The sequence below is a fragment of the Epinephelus moara genome, chromosome 24 (assembly GCF_006386435.1).
Source record: "Epinephelus moara isolate mb chromosome 24, YSFRI_EMoa_1.0, whole genome shotgun sequence".
NCBI classification, from domain to species: Eukaryota; Metazoa; Chordata; class Actinopteri; order Perciformes; family Serranidae; genus Epinephelus; species Epinephelus moara.
The window spans coordinates 36,503,099-36,518,231 of record NC_065529.1 but is presented as its reverse complement, the minus strand read 5'-3'; the positions used below and the strand labels follow the sequence as shown (position 1 = coordinate 36,518,231).

At 41.8% G+C, this 15,133-nt stretch overlaps 1 protein-coding gene across 4 annotated transcripts in view; it reads right to left on the bottom strand.

The window, feature by feature from the left end:
- Positions 1 to 15,133, bottom strand: part of eya2 (EYA transcriptional coactivator and phosphatase 2) — a 42,247-nt gene that overhangs the window by 12,636 nt on the left and 14,478 nt on the right. For 2 of the 4 annotated variants that reach the window (XM_050038703.1, XM_050038706.1), the window contains exons 2-9: positions 14,659 to 14,738; positions 13,237 to 13,273; positions 12,611 to 12,736; positions 10,569 to 10,685; positions 4,090 to 4,166; positions 3,659 to 3,842; positions 2,395 to 2,531; positions 2,171 to 2,254 (exon numbers count right to left, since the gene is read on the bottom strand). In XM_050038703.1, the coding sequence (XP_049894660.1) occupies positions 2,171 to 2,254; positions 2,395 to 2,531; positions 3,659 to 3,842; positions 4,090 to 4,166; positions 10,569 to 10,685; positions 12,611 to 12,713 (702 nt within the window). In that variant the 5' untranslated portion in view covers positions 12,714 to 12,736; positions 13,237 to 13,273; positions 14,659 to 14,738. The remainder of the gene's footprint in view (positions 1 to 2,170; positions 2,255 to 2,394; positions 2,532 to 3,658; positions 3,843 to 4,089; positions 4,167 to 10,568; positions 10,686 to 12,610; positions 12,737 to 13,236; positions 13,274 to 14,658; positions 14,739 to 15,133) is intronic. The other 2 variants (XM_050038704.1, XM_050038705.1) reach the window with 2 other exon arrangements.

Sequence of the window (15,133 nt, the reverse complement as noted above, 5' to 3'; positions counted from 1 at the left end):
TTCACTGTGATCGATGGACACAAGTCTAGCAAGTGTTGAGAATCTCCTTTCTGATTTTCTTGTCATAAATAAAAGGTCTGAATGAATGGCAATGACTGCCAATACATGAGAAAATCTAAAACACACCAGTGTTATTTAACTACCTAACTGCAGTGGATCTCTTTCTATCATCACCTCACGCTACCCATCCTCTCCTCTCCTGTTCCTTTTATCCTGCATTGGAAAACACCCAAACAAATACGCAGGTGTTGCATTACATCAACTTCAGTTTTATTTCTTAATAAGATAACTGTAAATTATCACCCGCAGAAACACATAAATCATAATGTGCGGGCATTCAGGCTGACAAACAGCTTGGGCGTGTTGTGTTTTTCCAGACTACAAAAGCAGGTGTGTGTGTGTGTGTGTGTGTGTGTGCAGTGTATTGTTTTGATGGCAGCGTTGGCTCGTCTTTGGCAGCGAGACAGGAGAAGCAGAGAGGTGTCAGCCAAAGGTGAACGTTAGATTAGGGCGTCTGAAATGACAAGCGGACCTGTCTTCTGGCAGAAACGGGCTTGATGACACAAGCGGGGTAATTGACGACAAATACAAGACAACCCCCCTCAGAAACAAAAAAGAAAAGGTGTGAATAGAAAAAGGTAATTGAGGACGCGGGGTGGAAAAGGTTCAGTAGGAGGAGTGGGAGGATGACAAGGAGAAAATGACGAGGGGGAGGATTGAGAAACGCTGGACAGAGGAGGAAGAGATGAATGGAAAAGGTGAAGAGGGAGGGGTTAAACGGCTTACAGGATTGTTCTGCTTGTCTAATAATTGAAATAATTATCTATAATCACCTTCCTCCAAAAAAACAAAACAAGGGCTGCTCTACACAAAGGTGCAAATAAAATCCTCTCTCTGATAATCCCAGGGAAGAATTTAAAAAGACAAAAGAAGGGAAAGACAAAAAAAGCATGTAAAATGTTCAGTTCCCACCTTTGCTCTCATGCAGGATGTTTGACATGGGAAACACACGAGAGGACAGAGGGGTGCTGTATGATAGATGAGATAATGGAAGAGCCGTTACAGGGGAGGGAATCAGCTCCTTATGTGGATCTCCATTCACCTCTGGCTCGCCAAGCTGGTGAAAACAACTGTCTTTCAACACACCCATTAGTCTTTCCTGCACGCTGGGTTCAGACTTGCCTTTACTTATAGGTCCCAAACATTTGTTTATGATAAGAGTTTAATAGGCTGACCCTAATGGGAAGAGGCTGGGCTGTTAAATGTGGACAGAAAGCAGGACACAAAGTGGACATAATTTATGCCAGAAACAAATGTATTATAGTTGTCAGGACAGGATGAGCTGGCTGCGAATTTAGTCGGGGAGAAAAAAAAAAAAAAAGGAGAATCTTGTAAGCCGTCTTGACGCTTTGGATTGTTAATCTGTTTTTCCGCTGTCACTCATTTAATTCCTCTGCTGCATGTCTGAGTTTTGATGTCAGAGTCTGTCCAACTGAGTTCCAGCAGCGGGGTGTTTGGGTGGTGGGAGTAATCAGGAATTTTTGGCACATGAGTCACATTTCAACACATCCACTCTAGCTCTCTCCGTCTCTCGTTGTCCCCCCCCCCCCCCCCCCCCCCCCTCCGTGGCAGAAAAGAAAGAAAAAGAAACAACGGCATGCATGGCCTGCCGGGGGCTGAACCGATCAGAAACGCTGCTCTCAAACTCCCATCAGCCTTGTGTCAACCCGCAGGGGGACCGTGAGAATTCAAAACACGCATCCCCGGCCAAAACCAAGAAACGCACCACTGTCCGCCCCTCGTCAGCTGCCTCTCTATTATGTAAAGGTCCCACCGGCTGTCAGTCACGCCGCAGGATGCTCGCGTAGCTAAACAGCCCCGGCGCATTATGAAAAGAAACAAGAGGGCAGAAAGGCAAAACAGCCAGCGTGTGAAAATGCTCAGGGATGAGACCCAAAGGTCGCGGACTCGACTCAGGCAGCCAAACCTTGGACTGTTAGTCAAATAAGCACTCGATCGCTGAGACAAAGGGTGATTTGACTGAAGCAAGACTAGTTTGTTACCCTGGTGAACCGTGCCCACCTACTGCGTGATTAACAGTCAGAGTGTGATGAGCTACAGCACGTACTTCTTACAGTAAATGACAGAGGGAGGGGTCGTATCACCGTACCTTGCCAAATCGTGAGGAGAAGGTTCCCGTGAGGAGCGAATGGAAAATGATGATGGTTTCATCCAGGTCCCAGATAAACACACGCTGCAGGGAAATAACAGATATGTAATGTTAACCTCATGAACGTTTATGTGTGTGTGTGTGTGTGTGAGAGACAGAGAGAGAAAGATAAATATTGTAGAGAAATACTGATAATTTTCAACACTGTGTGAACGTGTGTTGACCTCTATATCAGAGTCCAGAGGTGGAGCGGGGTCACTGACTCTTTTTCTCCCTCTAAGCTTCCCATCTGACCCCCGTCGTGCAGGGACCCCCTCCTCTTTACCTGGTGTTGGGGGGCTGGGCGGCGGGTGGTACTCTCCTAGAACACACACATGTAAAACAATAATCAGTCTCTAGAAAACAACCCCAACAAGGTTCAGACTCAAAAGTATGTTGAAGGAGAATAAAAAAGATGCTACTGCGTTGCATTATGGGAAGTAAAGGAACTAAAAGTTACGATATCTCTGTTACAAAACCGATGATTGGTTATTTTTCTTTTTTATCTGCCTCTTGAAAGTCACCCAACTTTATGGAGGTGCAGAAATAAATCACTGGAACATCCCTTTAATATCATGTACACCACAATGAGAAAACAACTGCACATATTAGAAATAAAGTGAAACAAAAAGCACTCAAACGAAGCTTACACTTGTTTCAGCATAATGGCAAAATGAATTTAAAATGGGATGAAAACTACTTTAGCAGGCACCTTTCCCCTGTTATTTTCCACTGTGTTTTTATTCATACATTCAAGCAAATACATCGCACCCTGTAGAGCACAGTCCATTTTTGTATGTGCTTTTGTTTAGTGTAAGGGTTGGAGCAGAGCTAAGCCCCTGGGAACAACACTGGGCTTTGAAGCCAATTTTGCATAGTGGCAAAACATGGGATTATAACTTCTGGGTTCGTCACATGATGCCACTGGGCAGAAAAGACTTTTTCCTATAGACTTACACTGTCAATGATTCGTTTGTAATGATGTATCTAAAGAGCAGCTTTGGACAGTCAGCCTTTTCTCATCCAGCAGCACACACCTGGAACACTGTACCCACAGAACTGAGGAACATCACATCACATCTCTTATGTCATTCTCTAAATCAATAAAATTTTCGTTTTCCTTAATGTGCTTTCTTTTTATGGTGATGTCACTGTCTTGCTAATAGTGCTTATGTGCTTTGCTTTGTGCCTGCTGTACTTTTGTATAACTTTGACTTTACTCATCTGCCATAAGTTGCTAGTGCGCTTGCTCCATAGGCCCAATGATGGAGAAGATCCAGGTGTTGGGGCCCTGCCTCCAACACTGCATCCAGTTGTCTTTATACATCCATGGGTTAGGCACAATAAAGATCTAACTTCATGGTTAGTTGGAGGATGGGGAGGCACTTGATATGCATTGTTTGTCATTTAAAAAAACAAGAAAACAACTGAAATATCGTCACTCCTTACCTGTGTGTGACTCTGGGCTGTGATTGGGCAGCATGACAGGGTGTTCTGGATGCTGATAGGCTAACGGAGCTGTGATGGCAGCGGGGCTGATGTTGCTGCCGGCTAGGTAGGGGCTGTTGTAGTGATGTGAGTTATAGTATGGAGAGTACTGACTCTGACTGTAGCTGGAGTACGCTGAAAACTCCTGTCGAAACATAAACAATGACTTAAATTAGTCGGTATCAATAAAATATGAACATTTTTACTCTAGAATGAGGCGTCCTACATTTAGACTGTATGATGATATAAGACAGTTATGACAGTACCTAAATTAAGATGTTATTCGTCAGGATTGCTGTCACTTAAGGTATCTCTTTTTCTATATATCATTGTTGAAACTCTTCAGCTGTCTTGGCAGAAAAAAATGTTTGTGTTGAAATTACATTACTCACTTGTTGGGCAGAGTTGAACGGGGTTGAACTGGAGATTGCGTGGGTGCCTTGAAATATTCCAGATGAAATACCACCACCTGAAAAGTGATGTAAAGACAAAGTTTCAGGTAATAAATCATCATGCAGATTTTAAAATCTCGAAAGAGATCTGGCTGCGTTTCATCTTGTATTGATGAATCCACCTCTGCTATAACTCCACAACTTTTGATCTGATCTGTGAAACTGCGTGTAGGAAGGAACGAGCAGTACACTTTGACCCCGTCCTCAGTGACAGCTCAGTGCTGCAGGAGCTGGGAGTCAGATTTATGTTTGACATAACAATACAGGTGGGAAAGTCGGCTGCTGCTCCTGCTGCTGCTCTGGGTATCTTCTCAGTCTGATCAAGCCAAGGCAGGAATGTCTTCCTCCAAGCAATTTCCTCCCACAACGACACTGCCTCACCCTACATCCTTCTGTCAAATCTGTCTATGCTGTTTGTTTGTCTGATTAATTATTTTTCTTGTAATCTTATCACCTCCACCTCCAGCATTTCTAATTTACATGCCACTCCCTCTGTTCGTCAGTTAGCTGGGTATCTCAAAAGGTTACCAACGGTGCAGCGATAGAGGAACGTAAGTGAACAGATACAGTGCCTACTGACCATGTGGTGAAATGGAAACTAAAAGGCTAACAGCTCTAAGAGCGTAGGCTCAGGGACACAACATGCATAATGAGTTTAATTTAGTACTAGCACTTGCTAATTAGCCTTTGAGAAAAAGTGCAGTTGGGGTTGATAGGTATTTGGTCACTAACTAAAAGTGGTGTTTTTTTGCTTCAACTAAATGATATGTTGATTGTTGAATGGATTGACTATAGAATAATGACACCATCAACGTTTAGATTGGTTTCCTATAAAGGCCCATTCATGCTCAACGTTAGATACAGAGATGGAAAGGGATATGGAGACTGATGGAGCCTTCTGTCCATTCTTTGCATTTCTGAAAGCTCATGGGTACAGACACAACAAAGCAGTACCACCGGATATCGCAGAGCGCGTGGTGTAGCTCAAGTGAGATTCGACCGTCTAAATCATGTCTACATGTCAGAATCTATCTCGTTGCAATTCTGTCTTCCACTGGGTGCAATCTCCTGGAAAAATGAAGGCTTGATTTTTACCAGAGGGAAGGCTGACCATTACTACGATGGCTCATAATTTCGAAGCCCCAGTAATCCAAAAAATGTCCGAATGGACTGAAAGCCCATTTGGACAACAGCCTGATATCCCAAAAAAACACGTATATTGTCTGGAGGGCCCTTTCTGTGATGACATTCTCCCAAGCAGAAGCATGTGGCTAATTATTATGCAGAATGACATCATCGGATATTCCACCTAATGGTGAAGGCGTGACCGGCCCTACTCTGCCTCTGATTTCCTGGTATTCATTACCTGTGTTGTTGTGGTGGTTAGGTTTAGGCTTGAGGACTGCGATTGGTTAAAGTTAGGTCAAGAATATCAGGGACAACCAATCAGAGGCAGAATAGGGCGGGTCATACTGTTACCATAGTAGGAAGGTACAGTGATGCCATTCTATATAATAATTCTGCATAATAATTATCCATGTGTGTAGAGTGTGTAGTGTATTTTTGGAGAGACAGCCCTTCAGAGCAATGGCTGTTTTTTTGGGGGGGCTGTTGTACAAATAGGCTTTTGGTCCCTGGAACATTTTTCAGACTATTGAGGCTTCGTAATCATGGGCTGCCAGAACAATGGCATGGCACCCAAGGAAGTGTGTCAACCATTGTGCAACCAAAACCGGAAGTGGACAGTGCTTTTGTTTTTTTCCCTTGTAGCTATCAGTCCCCCAGGAAGTGTGCTGAGCTTTGAAGCCAATTTTTGTAGTGGCCAAACAGTGGTACTGCAATTCTCAGTGTCTATCACATGATGCAATTGGACCCGAAAAGACTTTCTCCCATTGACTTACATTAGGAAAGAGACATCTATAAATCAGTGGATAAAATGTTTTGAGTGTCACAGCCCCATGAAATGGCTCGTTCTATCAAGATTTAATCAATGTGGTCCAATAACATGACGTGAGTCAATCGGCCAGTGGAAGTTGGCCCTTCGACCACACTCAGCGGCTGTAGGTCCCTAGTGCACCTGCTCTATGGGCTGAATGATGCAGAAGTAGTGCCAATCATCCAGGTAATTTCATACTGCGGAAGTAGAGCTTTTTTGGTTTCATGTGTCACTGAGTAATTTTCATAGGAATGGATGGGGCCCTGCTGCCAATCCTGTATCCAGGTCTCTTACTGTAATACATCAGTGCTAGCTATCCCCAGTAACCAGGAAGAGTGTCAGTGTAAGTTCTTTGCAGTTACTATCCCCAAGTAGCATGAATGGCTGATGGTGGAACAACCAAAGTAAGTGTGGAGAACAAAATGCAATGTGTCCTGTGGTGTTGGTAGGCTTTTAGGAAATCGGGAAGGGACTCAGTTGTCATTGCGACATTGGCGCCAACGATAGTACCGCAATGCTGAAAAGTCATTTGTTTTTGCCTTCAGTTTTGACTTGACAAACTTTTGATCTCCATGTTATTACAATTCATCCTGAGGGGAAACTGAAAGTCTGAATCAAACTTCATGACAATCCGTCCAACAGTTGTCAAAACATTTCACTCAAAACCACAAATTCCAACATCATGGTGGTGCTAGAAATAAATTAATCTTCTAGGAACCATACAGGTCTGAGCAGAATTGTGTGCCAATCCATCAACTAAGTGTTGAGATGTTTAACCAGATAAGTGAAACTTTTGGCAGCACCTGGTGTCTGTGTGGATTTCCCCGGGGTGCTCCTCCCACAGTCCAAAGACATGCAGGTTTGGTTAACAGGAGGCTCTAAACTACCAGCATTGTTATAGTCCGGTAACGTGTGGTGGCTGAAAGGGCCTGTTCTTGACAGTTGCTTGTGCAGATATTTGTGTGCTTTGCAATTAGAGTATCGGCACTGAAAATGAAAATTAACCTTTGCAAATAATTGCTTTGTGGGTGGTTTTTATCAGGCCCAGTAGGAAGCTACAGTTAATACAAGTTTAAGTATCTGGTGGCGATGGTGTGGATAACAAAGAGTTACTCTCCTCTTCTCTGACATGAACCTGAACCGTCCTGAAATATTTTAAAGATTCGCTTCCTCAAGTCTACCCTCCATCAGTCCACTACTGCTCCCCCTTGCTCCTCATGTCTTCTACTCCACTCCACAGTGCATGACAAACAGCAGAAAAATGACTCAATGGAAGAACCACACTGAAACCTCCCCGGACAACACAACAATCTTCAAAGCGACTAAAGGAAAAATACAGGAGGTCTCTGGAGTAAACACAGAAAGGCTCCCATAGTCCCCATTTGGTTTCAGTTGTACGCACAGTGTACAGTACGTGTTTTGACTGCTTCTTGTGGTGTGTGTGTATGTGTGTGTGCCTGTGTTTGCGTGCTTGTGTATTGTGTACAGTATAATGGATGACATGGAAACATTCTGAAATCCTACAAACATTTGGTTGTTGTGGCAGTTTATTACCGTTTGAAGTTTGCAGTTAATGATTTATGCATAAAAATATTCAAACAAATTTGTTTTGTTTGGGAACAGTGTCTTTCAAACTCAAACTACACTCTGTTAAAAAAACTGTTTGTTGGTTCAACAGTCATTGAGGGATCAGCAGTTTGTAAGAGGTTTCATCATAAGTGTGTTTACATGAATATTTACATTCCCGTATAATGTCTGACATCTGAATATTCTCTTAAAGAGGAAGTGATAGGGAAAACTACGGCTAAAAAACAGAACAGAGATGGGGGTTACAATCTCCTCCTCATGTTCTGCTACCAGACTACTGAGTCTGGTATCTTGGAATCTTTCTAACTTTTAGGGCTGTCCCGAATACTGTTTTATGGGCACCGGAGCTTTGGTAGTAGGTCAACAGCAAATATTCAAAGCTTCTATCAGGGTGGAGGGAGAAAATTCCTTTTTTTTACTATTTAAAATAGGTAAAATCTTATTTTATTGTAGAGTTATGTGCAATGTATTGATTCACTCAGAAACCTCCTTGCCCTGCTCTTGCTCTCTCTGCTAATCATGAGACTACTGCTGCAGGAGTGTGAGCTCTGCGACAGTTGGTAGGAGTCTGCCTGCACACACACAGTGACAGGGCTAACTGTTAGCATCATGCGGCTAACAGTAACCAGCAGTTATTGACAGGTTTAACAACAGAGCTGAGCTGTTTCAGTGTCAGTGTGAGTTTGTTAGTGTTGTTTATGCTCTGCGTCGGATATTAGCCGCTGCTGCTGTGTTAGCTCGTACTAACTGGGCAGATGTTGACCTGACCATTCCCTGAAGGAGGCCAGCTTGGTACTGCATCGAACGGCAATGGCTGCTAGCTGATTGTCGGGCGGGAAACCCCAACATCACAAAAAGACTCTATTCTGAGGGAAACACTGAATGCTCTTAATAGGGGCCGTTATTTTTGCACTTTCAAATTCACTGTTTTCAATGAAGACACGCGGCAGGCGCACTCAAACGCCCATTTTTCAAGGTGTGACAGCTGCGCTTTGAGATAAACCGAGTTCAACTTTTGGAACATAGCAGCGCGCACTGCATGTCATGTGATGAGAAACAACCAATCACAGCTGACATATCTTTTCCTTCTCCGTAAACATCAGTCTGTGGTAAACATGGAGGAGAAGTTGATCACTTTGGTGCAAGGCTACCCTGCCGCTGCGCTCTTTAAAGCTGGCACAAAAAAGGCACAAAACTAGCGCCCTGACCTCGTGTTTTTCAGGCGGTTAAAGACACGGCATGTGTACGGCCCCATAATTGGCCCTGAATCCGAGACACTGCCTTGACAAAATGCTGTGGAAAAAGAAGCGCAGAAATAGCAAATTTAGGTTTTGAAAATAAGAAAAAAAAAGAATATTCGCATTCAAAAATTGAAAACCGATTACCCACCCAACTTAGTATCCAAATAGTCAAATATTCGGGTCCAGCCCTCGTAACTTTGGCCCTCATTTCTATCGGGAGAATCTAAGTCCTAAAATCACTAAAATTAAGCCCAAGTCTGTGAGACAGGTTGGAAGCAAAACAGCTTTTGCAATCCAAACCACTTTAGTTGGAGGTAAAACTACAAGTGAGCGCACTCTAAATGTCGGTAACAATAATCCCACATTACTCACAGAAAAGATGTGAGTGCACAATTACAGCAAGAATGGCAGATGAAATTGGATCCCTAAATTCGGATGAATCTTTATAATGGACAGTTTGAGTACTTATTTAATCGTTCATCTTTGTTTTCTCTTCCAAATAACTCTGGCTGACCAGTCGTATGTATGATTGCTACTTTTTCTTGCCCCGTCTGATTTCTTGTTCAACTTCAATCTAACTCGCTATGTTCGTAAGCGGTTTTCCTGAGAAATGAGAAACATTTTGAGTGCCCCGACTTCACTTTTACCTCCAAATAAAGTGTTTTAGACAGATGCGGTCTTAGATAAAGTTTTGGCTTGCTGACTTTGTTTTTGCGTTCTTGCCTCCGAGATCTCTGCAAAAAATTGGTGAGTACAAGGCTACTATAACCCATTAAAACTAACGGCAAACAAGCAAACACCATCTCTTTAAGGAGTATGTGAACACGCTAGCCAACTGTAATAAAGAGATGAGCTCGTATTACAATTATTAGGGTACTTATACAGTAACTGATATACAGTATGCAGAACCATAACCTCGTCTGTTTAATCCTGTTTTGTGTCTCCTTTGTCTCATCCGTACAGTGGAAACAGGGTCATCCCCCAGCCTGCAACATTAAACCTCCTCACTCCTCCGTATAATGCACCTTAACCTCTCCCCTCTCACACACAAGGTCAATTTCGCGCTGCTTTCAAAGCCATAAAGTCGCACTGAGCGAGTCATGCTTTGGGCGCCGGACGACTGAGGAATGTGTACAGCACAGATACACACACAGACAGTCACAAACACACACACTCATTTGGCCATGTGTGGGCAGAGACTTGCACACAGCTTCATGTGAGTTTTTGTTTTTCAGCAAAGACCCTCTGCTCATCTCTGGTTCCCTCTGTTATTCTTGGTTTTTTCCTTTCTTCCATCCTCTTTGTCTATATGTTTTCTTACTGTCTCTGCTTCTCTCTAACAGACACAAACGCTCGCATGCTGTGTTGTTGGTCTGAGTGGAGAAAGGGGGCCTGACCCCGAGAAAAGAGGAGGGGTGGGGAGACTTTTGACGCCAGGAGTCCAGACCGCAGCTAATGGAGAACAGGTGTGGCAGAGAGAATGAGAGGAAAAGAGAGAAAGAGGAGAGGAGAGGAGAGGAAGAGTAAAAAAAAAAAGGAGTAAAGGAGTTGAGGAAGGCAGCACGAGGATGGATGCTCCTTTCAGTGAGGTTGAAATAAGGTTTGTGTGTGATAGTGTGTCCATACATTCAGTGCATACAGTTTTTCCGACTAACCGTGTGTGTGTGAGTAGCTGTAGAGACTCTGACTGGGAGGTGTGCTGCCAAAGTTCGAGTAGCCCAGGATTCCCGTCTGTCCTGGAGAGTGACTCAGGCCGTCTTCTGTTTTAATGTCTAAGTATGGAGAAATGCCATTGAGGGATCGCAGGAAGAATTAGTCTTGTTTCATGCAAAAAAACGAGCCAACATGCAGAATTATAGGCAATTATTCAGAGGAAAAATATTCAATTTAGATCTTAAATTATGCAATAATTAATTGTAACTAAGACTGTATTTCCAGTACAGGTAATAACAATTACCAATACCACTGTAGACGATGCATACTTTTGATTGGGAGGCTGATAGAACAAGTTACGTCTTTGCTTGCAATTTAATTAGATGCCTAAAGAGCACACTAGGGCTGCAACTAACGATTATTTTCATTGTCGACTAATCTGCCGATTATTTCTTCGATTAGTCGACTAATCATTTTATCGAAAAATGTGTTCAAATGTTGAAAAATGTCGGTCTGTCTCTCCCAAACTCCAAAATTATGTCATCTAATGTCTTGTTTTGTACTCACGCCAAAGGGTTTTTGTTCACCGTCATGGGAGAGTGTGTAAAGCTGCCAATATTTGAACGTAAGAAGCTGCAATAAGAGTATTTTGGGGTACTTTTATCGTACTTTTCTATGAAAAATGACTCAAACCGCTTAGTCAACTACTAAAATAGTCACCGAGTATTTTAATAGTCGATTAGTCATCGATTAGTTGACTAATCGTTGCAGCCCTAGAGCACACTATTGATTGTGCATACCTGCCTGTTTTGGTTATTATGTTTTTCAGGGGCCTATTACAGAAATCTTCACAGTCTGAAATCCTATCTTATCTAAGTTTATGATGACATCTAGGAATTTAGCTGTTACAGACACCTCCTTACTTAGTGCTTTCCCAAGTTAGGAATCCTAAATTAGGATGGCATAAACCCTGTCCTAAATTTAAAAGAACTGCCAAAAATAACAGCAGCACTGTTGCTAGTTTTGTATGGCAATGACAATGAAAATGGGGAACAGCATGAACACTGGAATATAATGACTGAAAGGCCACTCAGATTGTATGAGGCTCTTTAAATTTCCTGGACCATGTACTAATGGGTATATTTTGACAGCCAAGATGACTAATCAATTATTAATTAATAAGAATTAATATAATTTTGAATATGATTGACGTCCTTCACTGACACAATTAGTGCCTTCAACCCCTCATGGCCAAAACTGACACTCTACCTACCTACCTACCTACCTACCTACCTACCTACCTACCTACCTACCTACCTCCCTCGTCCATGATGCCAAACAAAATGTTGTAACACATTGACGCATATTAGAGCAACAGAACTCCGATAGCTACAGAAAATAACCCTGCCATTAGCTTGCATTAAGTGAAAGGTTATCCATGGCAGATGACTTTAACTATTTCATTACACACAACAAAATTTCATGACTTTTCCAAAACTTTAAATGATTTGAACTACTTCTATGACTTTTCAAGGCCTGGAAAATGTGATCATAAAAATTCCATGACTTATTCAGGTTTTCCATGACTGTGGGAACCCTGAAACTTAGACACAGGCATGACAGGATGAGTGCCGATTGAAGAACCAAATTTACAGTTATAGGTAAGATTTCTTAAAGGCTCAGTGTGTAAGATTTAGGGGGATTTAGAGGCATCCAGAGGAGAATTTCTTCTGTGTTCATTGTTAAGGAGGTTTTTACCAGGAGCCAAAGTATCTGCAGATGTCGCTTCCTTTCCAAAACCACCAAACCCTGTGATTTAAACTGGTTAAAACTATTTCTATTGTGTTGTTGCTTCCAGAATAAAACAAAAGAGAGGACTTTAAAGAAACAGACAGAGCTGCACTAACTTGCAGAATCTGATGTAAAAAGTCTGAGATTAAAGTGCTCCTGATTCATTGCATCTCAAACGTTTACTTTTGAGATGATTGTCAATATAATGCATTTATATATTAATCTATACAGCTGTATGTTTGTTTGTACTCACTGTAAGATGGCATGCTGTAGCCCTGTGTGTGGTGAGTGTAAGGTGTGTATGGCCCTGCAGGCTGGAGGGCGGGGCTGTACTGGGTCTGTCCATACGCAGCCATGACACCTCTCCCCGTCAGCTGATCTTAAAGAAGGAAGAAATAATGAGGAAACTTAAATTGACGAGTTCTCTTTCTCTTCATCTGCTACAATAGAACATCTGTTTTTGTTACGGTTAGAACTGAGTGTGAGGAAGAACACACTAAACACGCAAAGGAATTACAGAGCAAAGGAATTAATGCCACACACAGAACAAATTGAACTCTGATGGGATGCATACACTCCTTTTTTGGCAAGAAATAATTACAGAAAAAACTTAACTGGACTTAATTATAGGAAAAGACAACCTCCAGTTCTTGGTCAAATAAACTTAAATAAATTAACAATCACACAGTTTGAGGCTAAACCACATCGATTTTAAAGGATGTGGCAGTATCCTTGTGATTTCAATCAACAGACATTAATAGTGCATAGTTAGCTTTTATTTCTATACTTAAAAACACAGGACATACATTGCAGTGCATGGCAAGAAGTAATGCAATTCCACTTCTTAAATTTCAGTCAGAAATGTAATGAAAAACTCACCTGCAGTAGGTAAGTTTGTAACAGATAATAAGAAGCCCTGTGAATGAGGCAAAAAGAGAACAATTAACACTGAAACCAGTGAGGAAATGAACAATTATAATTATACAAAATAAAACTTGAATTAAATGGAGTTGTAATCCAGTGCTATTCACATATTAAGCAGTACATTAAATGACATTTTTCAACATTATTCACTAATGATTTTTGTGCAGTTCCAGAGAAACTGTGTAATGCAGAAGGTGCACCTTCAACTCCACCAAAATTGTGGTAGGTTTTTAAAAAAGGCATTACTGTCTATTTAAAATAAGATACTGTATAATTTACTTGATTTAGTCAAATTTTGAAAACATCTTATGTAAGTGCTACAAGTATATCAGTGTTTCAACAATCAGTTGGGCAGCATATCCATCAGGGGAAAAAACTGATTCACTTAAATATGGCGATTTAGAATTTTTGTTATTTTTTTTAATGCCTGTATCGATATATTTCAAATGTGGCGGTGGAATATGTTGACGCTTTTGTCATGGTAGTCTACGAGTAACATGCACCCATTAAAAACCCCCAAACAAAAACAAAAAACAAATCTAGAGCGAGAAAACAGAAAATGGCAGACACTCTGAGGACACAGACCTTCGCTTGCTCGAATAACAGCTGGAATTTTGCCAGCCCAGCGTAAACTTCACAACAGAATCAGCAAACGTTAGGTTGCTGCCATTACACAGATTAGTCCCAGCCCGCTGTGGGGTCGGCGCTGGCTTAATTTGACTTGCTAAAGCTGCTACTAAAGCTCCCTTTAGCTTTCGCCTGCTCTCCCCCAACAAACAGTGTCCTAGTGCTTCACTGAAATAAAATTGTTTTAAAAAAGACCATAAAATAGGTATTTGTTTATTTAGCACTTTTCTATGCAGTATATGATGCTGCAAAAAGTCAGTCAAATACAAAAGTCAGACAGACTGACTCATGTGTTGTGCAAAGTTTCTGGAATTATGCCTCATGATTTACAGTCACTGTAGGTGTATAATTCAACTCTTGTCCATGGTCTAATGTTAAAAAATTGTAATAAATCGTAATATCAAATATCAATACTTGTAGAATTGCATTATTTGAAAACCACGATACATATTGAATCAGTACCCAAGTATCGTGGTAGTATTGAATCAGGAGATAAGCATATCGTCCAAGCCCTAATATCCATTATAATCAGGATATCATTGCTTGCCCTCATGAGAGAAGATCTTCTCACTCCCAAAGATGAGCGTGTGTAGTCCTGATAACTTAGCATTGTGCAGGGTTTGTTTAAAGAGTATATAATTAAATTGTTAATTTCACATACAGACTGCATTATTGCAGTAACTCTAGTGAGCAGCCACTTTTCATCTAAAGCACTTTACTCTTTTTCCCTTTGTAGTTCTGCCCTCTCACCTGGCTCTGTAGAGAGAGCTTTATCCTCTTTATCCCGTCAAACTGCTGTTAGTCAGGTTCGTCTCGAGCCGTCAACTCTCCTGTGGAAACAATAGCAAACCCACACCATCAGGACACAGGTATGCAGGTGACTGACACATGGCGACGTGCCCTAGGCCCTGTTGCTGCAGGATGAGGAGGAGGAGGAGGAGGGGGTAGAAGTTATTTTCTCCATGCACACGGTTCAAGAGGTGAATAGAAAGAGAGAGAACAAGATGAATGTGGTATTGATGTGACAGTCAAATGATGAGTTACGGGAACCTGACAGGTAACATTGTTTCTGAGGAAAATGTTACAAAATGATCCATTAACGCTGACTCACTCTGCTGTTTGGCACTGATGCCATGCGTGCTGTGTGTGTGTGTACTTAAAATAATAAACCAGAAAAGGAGGACCAGAACAAGGCACTGGTCCAAATTGTGTCAGCTCAGTTGAA